Source organism: Acanthamoeba castellanii, assembly GCF_000313135.1.
Source record: "Acanthamoeba castellanii str. Neff unplaced genomic scaffold scf7180000084744, whole genome shotgun sequence".
Taxonomy (NCBI): domain Eukaryota; phylum Discosea; order Longamoebia; family Acanthamoebidae; genus Acanthamoeba; species Acanthamoeba castellanii.
The window spans coordinates 78,319-86,776 of NW_004457244.1; the positions used below are offsets into that span (position 1 = coordinate 78,319).

Genomic DNA, 8,458 nt, shown 5'->3' on the forward strand with positions numbered 1-8,458 from the left:
GGGAGGGAGGGAGGGAGGGAGGGAGGGAGGGAGGGAGGGAGGGAGGGAGGGAGGGGGAAGCGAACCAGAGAGCTCGGAGAAGAGGGCGAGGTCCTGTCGGGACATGCCCTTCCACGTGGCCTGCAATCGCTCAATGCAGGCCATGTTGAGGGCCGACACGATCTCCTGCAGGCCGAAGAAGTTCTTGAGCTTGCGGCACTCCTGCAAGGCGACAAGCATACACGCGTTAGGTTGAGGGAGGAGGAGCTCAAGGTCAACCCCGCGGCGCGCCATGGTTGGGACTGCGTACATCGGCGATTTCGAGGAAGCGCTTGACGACCAAGCGTCGTTCCTTGATGTTGGGGTTGACGACGATCACCGACGCCACCCAGTTCACGATCCGGTTGAACCAGTTCACCAGCTGCATGACGTGCGGGGCCAGCTGGTGCTTGTTCTTCTTGCCCGCGTTGCCGAACAGCAGCTCCGATGGTTTGATGCGCGCAAACATCTCCTGCACACACGCACACGCACACGCACACGCACACAACATACGACGACGGAAGGGTGATCCGCGACCGGAGTTGAGTGCCACACTCGCGAGTGATCAGCGTTGATGGAGGGGGGGGGGTAGAGATCGGCCCACCTGTTCGAGGAGCGTGAGCTGGACGGCGAGGTCGCGCGCTCCGATCTCGAGGAAGTTGAGCTTCTTCTCCTCGTCACCCTCCGAGGCTCCTCTGCGGTGCCCTCTTCTGTTGTACAATTGATGGAGGGGGAGGGGGAGGGGAGCCATGAACATGTCAGGCCAACCCCCCCCCGATGGGCGGTATGTGTGGTATGTGTAGTGGTCTTCATACCGGATGGTGAGGTGGGTGGCGATGATGTTCTTGGGTTTCTTCTTCTCCTTGGCCGGACGAACGGCTTCGGCGGGGGCGTCCGCGGCCTCAGGGCCGGCCGTGGGTCCCAATATCTGCTCGAAGAGCTTCTCTATGCCGGCCTCCTTGTCGCCCTCCAGGACCAGCTTGAACTCCCGCTTCTGCTCGCACCCACACGCCCCGCGGTGATCAGGGACTCGGAATCCCAACAATGCGAGGCCGGCGCCAAGAGGCCAAGCGCCATGCGCCAAGGAGCCGGAGGCGGAGGCGGAGGAGGGTTATATATACCTTCTTGCGCACGCCCTTGATGAGCTTGTGGGCGAACATGTTGGTGGGGATGTTGTCGGCCACAAATCGGACGAGCCGCTCGAGCAGCACGTCGTCCTCGGCAAAATCGTAGAAGCTGTTCTCCACCCACTTTTGCAGCACGTTCAGCACCCGACCCTGGATGGGCTTCTGCAGCTTGTTCACGTCCGCCGGGTCCTCCTTGGCTCCGTTCGGCTCTTGGTAGTGCCTGCACCACGCACGCACACGCGCGCGCACACACCAGAGAGAGAGGAAGAGAAGAGAAGAGAATTAAATTAAATTGAATTGAATGAATGAATGAAAATAAAACACTCTTGGGAGGGGGGAGCGTACAGGAAAAAGTGAATGAGGCGGTTGAGGAGGGCGCGGGAGGAGATGAAGTAGGCCCGCGTGAGGAGGAAGGCCTCCGTGTAGAAGGGCTCCGGTATCGTGCGCGGAATCACCAGCGCCTCGATCAGCTTCCCGCGCGGCCCTGCACCCCGGTGTACGGTGAGACAGACCGACCGACTGACCGACCGACCACGCGACAGAGAGAGGAGGCACGGCAGACGGGGAAGAGGAGGTATTTGGGGGGAGGGGGGGTGGTGGTAGAGAGTACCGGAGGCGATGACTTTGGTGGTGCGCCCGGGTACGCCCTCCTCGTCGACGTCCTCGTAGGTGAGTTCGCCGTCGGCGTCGCTGATGTCCTCCTCGGTGAGCCGCACGTCGTCGCCCGCCGCCTCCTTGGCACCGCCGTTGGTCGTGCCGACGCCAAACTCGCCGCCCTCGTCCCCGTCGCTGCTCGTGGTGGTGGGCAGCAGCGAGGGCGCCTCGTCGACGCCACCGGAGAGGAGCGGCGACGCCGGCGACGAGGCGTTGTTGTCGGGCTGCCTGACGTGGCTCGTGGGGAACAGGCCGGAGCGCCCCTTGCAGCGGCCGTGGCACCAGTGGGCGGCCTTGAGCAGCTCGGCGCGCGCCACTTCGACGACGTCGCCCTGATCGAACGCCAGGTCGTCCTCGCGCTCGCCCCGAAAGGCCCGGAGCGCCACGCACTTGACCGTCTCCTCGCCCACCCCGACCCAGGCCTCCGGCAGGGAGGGCCGCGGAGCAGGCCCCAGCCGATTCAGCTCGGGCGTGCTCCCCGTCTGCTGCCGCGGCGTCACCGCCGTAGAGTACGATCGGTTGCGCTTCATCTGTTTGTTAATCGACAAGTCAATACAGCGAGTGTATTTGAAGCGCGTGTGTGTGTGTCGTGTGTGTTCAGATTCAGGTGTCACCGAGGGGCAGCGCCAACGCGCGGAGGGAAAGGGGAAGGGGCGAACCTCGGCGGTGACGGCGGCCCCCATGCTGGCGCTGATGGTGGCAGAGCCAGCGAGGGCGAGGTTGTCGGCAGAATCGCCGTCCGTGGAGTCGGCTGTGGGAGTGGAGTCCTCGGTCGCAGCAACGCCGAGGGCGACGGTGAGGCCTCGCCCTCGAGACGGCCCAAACGTAGATTGCTGCGGCTTGCCTCCCTGCGTTGCGAAGAGAAACAGGGCCGCACGTCACTTCCCATCAATCCCACTTATGTATTTTATAAAAAGTCCCACATGCAACGAGGCCTTGGTGTCGCCCTCGGCGAGCAGAGTACAAATTCATGAGATTTCATAATAATTAAAGAAGAGATTAATTTCTAAAATCGAGAAGGGGAAGGTTAAATGGGGGAGGGGCTAGAGCGTACAGCAGAAGGGTCTTCGCGGTTATGCTTGCGCGAGGGCTTGTGGGTAGATGCTTTGCTGCCCTCGAAGAGAGAGGGAGAAGATGAGGAAGAAGCAGCCATGGTGTCGCGTCGTGACCATCCGGCGAAGGCGCCTCGCCCCTTGGCATCCTTGGATGTCTCATTTGGCTCTGCTTCTGTCGCTGTGGAGAGGAGCACGCGAAATGTGTCATCGAGCCGCTACACCGGAGCAGATTTTTGGTTCGGGGAGGGGGGGGGCGTACAAGTGGTGGTGGAAGAGGAGGCCGGGAGGAGATCGGAAGATGGGGCAGGGCGGGATGAGGGAGTGGTGGAGTGGAGAGGGGGCAGAGGCAGGGAGCCCTCGCTCTGGCGGGCCTTAGAGGACCGATGCCAGGCAGGCTTGCCGTCACCTTCGCCCGCCGTGGGGGCGCTTCCACTTGAGCTCAAGTTGGTGGGAGAGGCGACACCCAGTCCGCCCTTGGTCGTTGGCGTGGACATGAGGGGTGATAAGACCGCGAGAGGAGGTCAGCTTCGTTCTTTTTCGCTTTCGCTGTCTGGCCCTCTCCAGAGGGGGTAGGGGCGGCGCTGGCGAAGATGTCCGACGAAGGCTCAAGATTTATGAGGAGTAGTACTAGTCGAGTGCCAAGCGCGGCTAGGCTGAGTAGGAGCGATAATAAATAAATAAAATAACAGGTAAAAGAGGAAGTGGATCGAAAGGCTAGCAGCGCACCCGCTCTTCTTTCTCTTCTTCCTCTCTCTTCAAGGCCTTCAATTTGTTGTCGTACCCCCCCCCTCTAATTAATTATCTCTGGGTAAGGTTGTTTTGGGTGTTCGTGTTGTTGGTTTGTTGGTGGGCGCCCTGCCACATTTCTCTCTCTTCGCCCTTCTCCCCGGCTCGCTCCCTACGCCTGTTCGCGAGAGCAACACAGTCGCTGGTTGTCCAGCTCTCTCTTCCCTCGGCCTCTCTTGCCCGCGTCTCTCGCTCGATGGCGCTGCTTATCCTCGCAGGAAGAAGCGGCCCCACAGGTGCATGAAAATGACGACGCCGATGAACACCAGGCTCACCACGATCACCACGGTCGGCTGACTGTTGGCGGGCAGACACATACGAGGTTTGGTGTGGTTGGGCGTCAGCGCAAGTGACGCGTAGGTTGGGCGAAAAGAAAGAGGGACCGCTGCTCACGTACACTTGAAGCCCTTCGGCGTCCTCCGAGTAGAAGCGAAGAATACCACCAGACGCCGAGGAACCGCTAGCAGAGCGGGCTCCGCCTCCGCCGCCACCGCCGCCAGCACCGACAGCCTTCCTCCTGTTGAGTGTAGCCCACAAGAGAAGAACGTGCAGATCGGGAAGGGGTCAGGATTTGATTGAGCGCGCAAGAATTTGATCGCTCGAAGATGAAATTGAAGAAGAAGAAGAAGAAAAATGGCGGAGAAGGCGAACCGGCGAAGGCCAGCGCCAGCACCACGGGGCGGGGCAGCCGCAGAAGCGGGGCGAGCAGATCCTACAGAGGTACCGGTCTTCTACTCTCCATGTCCCCCAGCATCCAATTGAAAAAAAAACAAAAGTAAATGGACTTGTGTGAGCGATTACGCTTGGACCGCGATGGAGCAGCAAGAGAAAGGGCGCGTAGAAGCGAGGAACAGTACCATTGCGTGTGTTGGAGGAAAGGAGCAAGATGAGATGTCTGTGTTGCTACCGAGGATCGGGAAAAAGCACTGTGCTCTCGCAGCCAAGGGCGGTTGAGTCACCGCGGTCGTGGTGGCCTGGAAAGTCCGCAGACAGTCAAACACCCATTTTTGCCGACAAGCGGACAAGAGAAGCCAAACAGGGGAAGGCCACCAGCCATCAGTTTTGCTGAGCCTTTATCAAACGCTGGCCCTTCCCCTGTTTGATTGTTTATCAAGTCTTTGTTGATCCCTCGTCCCCCCCAAGTACACACACGCAGACTTAGTGCTTGGACTTCTTCTTCTTCTTGTCCTTCTTGCTCTTCTTCTTTTCCTCCTCCTTTTTGGACTTCTTGGCCTTCTTGCTCTTCTTCTTGTCCTTCTTGCTCTCCTCCTCGTCGCTGTCGCTGTCGTCCTTCTCCGCGGCCTTCCTCTTCCTCTTCTTGTCGGTGCTCTCCGCGGTGGTGGAGACCACGTCCATGCCGTCCTCTCGCTGCTTCTGGTCGGCCTCGGTGAGGGCCTCGGAGAGGGCCTCCTTCATGACGTCGACGTTCTTGCGGGGCAGGGCGCCGGTGTCGTAGAACTTGAGGCGCTCCTCGACCTGGGCGTTGAGCTTCTGGCCGAACTTGGTGGTGGGCACGTCGGAGAAGGCGTCGATGCGCGAGGCGATGGAGCACTTGTTGGCCAGGTAGCGCGAGATGCGGCCCTTGTTCTTGGCGGCGGCGCGGCCGATGAAGGACGAGTGGAAGATGAGGCCGTACTTGGGCGTGTTGCCGCGGGTCTTGAGCGCGCGGAAGAGGGCCTTCTCGGCGCCCAGGATCTGCACGGTCGAGGCCGGGTACTTGGCCAGGTTGGTGAGGCTGCCGGCGTGCGAGATGAGGCGCGCGCCGACGTGCTCGCCGACGAGCTCGCTGAGGTTGGGCGCGATGACGTGCATCTTCTTGCTCAGGTACTCCTGGAGCTGCTGCTGGTAGGTGGAGAGGTGGATCACGCGGTCGGCGAACTTCTCGATGTTGAGCATGTCGAGGTCGGAGATGTCGGTGCCCATCGAGGCCTTGGCGGCGTCGATGATCTCCTTGGCCTTGGCCTCGTCCTGCGTGATGTCCACCAGGCCGGGGATCTTGCTCTCGTCGGCCTCGGCCTTGTTCTTCAGGAACTTGACCACGCGCGCGAACTGGAAGTTGTCCGGCACCACCTTGACCAGCTCCGGGAAGTGCCACGAGTACCACTCCTTGCACCGCATGGAGAACGTGTTGAGGTCCTTGTTGAGCGTGTCGAGCAGGTTGATGGTCTGGATGATCATGTTGTCCGCCCGGTTCACGTTGAACTTGACCTTGCTCCGCGAGTACGAGTGGCCCAGACCCAGCTGCGCCTTCTCGTAGTCGCCCTCCTTGAACTCCTTGATGAACTTGGCAAAGTGCAGCCGGATCCCGCGCGTCAGCTCCGCCACCGCCTTGCTCTTCACGCATGCCACGTGCTCCAGCGAGTCGTTGATGGCGCCGCCCAGCTTCTCGTCCGTCACGCCCAGCTCCACCTTCTTGCTCTTCTTCTTGCCCCCGCCCGGCAGGTTGAGCTCCAGGAAGTTCTTCAACACGTCGTGCACCAGACCTGCACCCACCCACCACCACCACAATACAATGCAATACCCTCCCGCGTTTAGTTGATGATGCTCATCCACCAAGCACACAGCAGACAAACAAATCCCGAACAAGAAAAATAAAACAATTGATGAATGGCGTGGTGTGTGATGGGGGACGCACCTTCAGAGATGGCGTTGACGTTCTCGAGAGCGCTCTCGGCCGAGACGAAGGGCACGAAAGACTTGAACTTGACAATCCTCGAGAAACGGCCGAAGTCCTGGATCGACCTCTGCAGCTCCGGCGACTCATCGGCGATTTCCTCCGATTCGATGCGCTCGAAGAGGGCGTAGCCTGAAGCGGACTCGTACAGCACATACAGCACCTACGCCCACAAGCAGCCGCAACAAAAGAGATTGGTTTGAGTGTCGGTGCCAGCGGCGAAGCCCCCCCACGGAGTTGTACAGATACTCCCGATCCATTGCCAAAATTATAATTGTAGGAGAAAGACAACGAGGTGGAAGACAGAATTGCAGTGTCAAAATGATATGAACAGGAGATGAGAGGAAGGAATGCGTGAATTCTTTCAAGACAATGGATTAAATAAATGAGGGCAGCAGAGCCGGTACCATTTTAGGGGATGGGGGAATGAATCGAAACTGGGAGCGAGGGACGCTCTAGTGCTCAAGTGTCTCGAGGAACGGAGAAAGAAGAAGAGATCTGTACTTGCCGAGCGAAACCTCCGGCCGCGGCAGCGCAGGAAAAGACGGAGAACGACCCCCCCGAACCGCCACCTTAAAAACAACAGGCCAAGTGGGCCAATAAATAAAAATTTGTTTTCTTTTCCCGCTCCCGCGCTGGTGTGTTGTGTACATGAGGCCATGGTGCTAGAGGGGGGGGGTGGTGGTGGTGGTGGTTCGGTGCAGGTCCTCAGTAGAGGCCGGCGTCGTGCGGGTCCTCCTGCTCGCCGGACGCGATGCCGCGCACCTTGATGCGCTTTCCCTCGCTCTCGGCGATGAGCTGCGTGCACCGCTGGATGAGGGCCTCCCGGTCAGCCGTCACAAAGTCGAACCGGTCCCGCCCGCAGGTCACCCGCGACGTGCAGATCGTGAACGCCGTCTCGGGCAGCAGCGGCACCAGGATCTCTGCGCCCACGCCGTGAGCGACCGACCAACCAACCAAACAACCGATGTGTGTGTGTGTCGTGTGCGCGTGTGTCGTGTGTGTCGTGTGGCGTGTCGTGTAGGGTTGGTGTGTGTGTGGGTTAGGCGCGCACCGGAGATGAGGTTGAGGGGGATGGTCTTGGGGTGGTAGCCGCCGGACATGCTGGTGACGTTGATGACGTGGAAGGAGCCGCTGGAGAGGAGGAGGAGGCGGTCGCGGAAGCGGCCGCGGCGTGTCTTGATCTTGACGAAGGAGTGGGACACGTAGCGTTCGCGGAGGGCCTCGTCGAGCCAGGCCTGGATGGAGAGGACCTGGGCGTAGGAGAGCTCGAGGAGGGTGGAGTGGGGCTCGCGGAGGCGTCGCTGGGTGGTGTAGCCGGTGCCCATGGAGCGGAGGAGGCCCTCGATGGTCTTGCCCAGAAAGTCGAAGGCGCCGCCGAGGGGCTTGAGCGGGAGGCCGGCCAGGCCCTTGGCCACGCCCGTGAGGCAGCCGAGGGACCCGCGGAGGCGGGCGCCGCGCCAGGGCTGGGTGAGGAGGCCCGTGACGCCGGTCCACAGGCCGCGGGCGAGCTCGCGCGAGCCCTGGGCGATGCCCCACCACACGTTGGGCGGGTGGGCGCGGCGCATGCGGCGCTTGGCCTGCTGGTACTCGTCGTCGAAGGTGAGCTGCAGGGTGAGCCACGAGACCACGTTGATCACCCGGAGCAGCGTCGTGAGGCCCGCGTCGGTCACGTTGTAAAGCAGCGACCACAGCCCGCTGGAGACGCCCACGAAGAAGGCGCCCGGCGTGTCGTCGAGCACGAGCGAGGACCACGGCACGATCACGATGTCGCGCAGGCCCTTGGTCACCTTGGCGATGGCTCCCAGCGGGCTGCCGATGGCGTCGAGTGAGCCGATGATCTTGTACACCTCCTGCCGCGCCTGCCGCCCGTAGTACTTGACCACCGACCGCAGCAGCTCCTCGTTGGTCTCGTACAGGTGCGACCGCCCGAGCGGCAGCAGCTCCACCGCCGTCTCGTCCTGGATCACCGGCCACCCGAGCTCGTTGTCGCCCACGCAGAACGTCACCTCGAGCGGGAAGATCTCCAGCCGCTCCACGTACCACTTGCGCAGCGCCTCGCCCGTGATGTCCAGCCGCGGCATCTCCGCCTCCACCGACGCCGCCGCCGCCACCGCCGACGCCGCCGCCGACGCCGACGCCAC

At 61.4% G+C, this 8,458-nt stretch overlaps 3 protein-coding genes and 1 pseudogene across 3 annotated transcripts in view; all 4 read right to left on the reverse strand.

The window, feature by feature from the left end:
- Positions 1-2,688, reverse strand: part of ACA1_180780 (RasGEF domain containing protein) — a gene marked incomplete at both ends in the record, with an annotated part of 2,838 nt that extends 150 nt beyond the window's left edge. The window contains 9 exons of the mRNA XM_004332821.1: positions 66-201; positions 290-490; positions 623-728; positions 834-1,012; positions 1,140-1,365; positions 1,491-1,629; positions 1,756-2,329; positions 2,459-2,647; positions 2,677-2,688. Of these exons, the coding sequence (XP_004332869.1) occupies positions 66-201; positions 290-490; positions 623-728; positions 834-1,012; positions 1,140-1,365; positions 1,491-1,629; positions 1,756-2,329; positions 2,459-2,647; positions 2,677-2,688 (1,762 nt within the window). The remainder of the gene's footprint in view (positions 1-65; positions 202-289; positions 491-622; positions 729-833; positions 1,013-1,139; positions 1,366-1,490; positions 1,630-1,755; positions 2,330-2,458; positions 2,648-2,676) is intronic.
- A 1,158-nt stretch (positions 2,689-3,846) lies between these two features.
- On the reverse strand, positions 3,847-4,382 carry ACA1_180790 (uncharacterized protein; the record flags this gene model as incomplete). The annotated part of the gene is given in 4 exon segments (XM_004332822.1): positions 3,847-3,937; positions 4,034-4,157; positions 4,292-4,352; positions 4,365-4,382. 4 exon segments carry the CDS (start codon positions 4,380-4,382, stop codon positions 3,847-3,849), a joined length of 294 nt encoding a protein of 97 aa, XP_004332870.1.
- Positions 4,383-4,798: 416 nt separating this feature from the next.
- On the reverse strand, positions 4,799-6,574 carry ACA1_180800 (nucleolar protein Nop56, putative; the record flags this gene model as incomplete). Its single annotated transcript, XM_004332823.1, has 3 exons — positions 4,799-6,123; positions 6,276-6,477; positions 6,548-6,574. 3 exons carry the CDS (start codon positions 6,572-6,574, stop codon positions 4,799-4,801), a joined length of 1,554 nt encoding a protein of 517 aa, XP_004332871.1.
- A 448-nt stretch (positions 6,575-7,022) lies between these two features.
- Positions 7,023-8,458, reverse strand: part of ACA1_180810 — a 16,316-nt pseudogene continuing 14,880 nt past the window's right edge.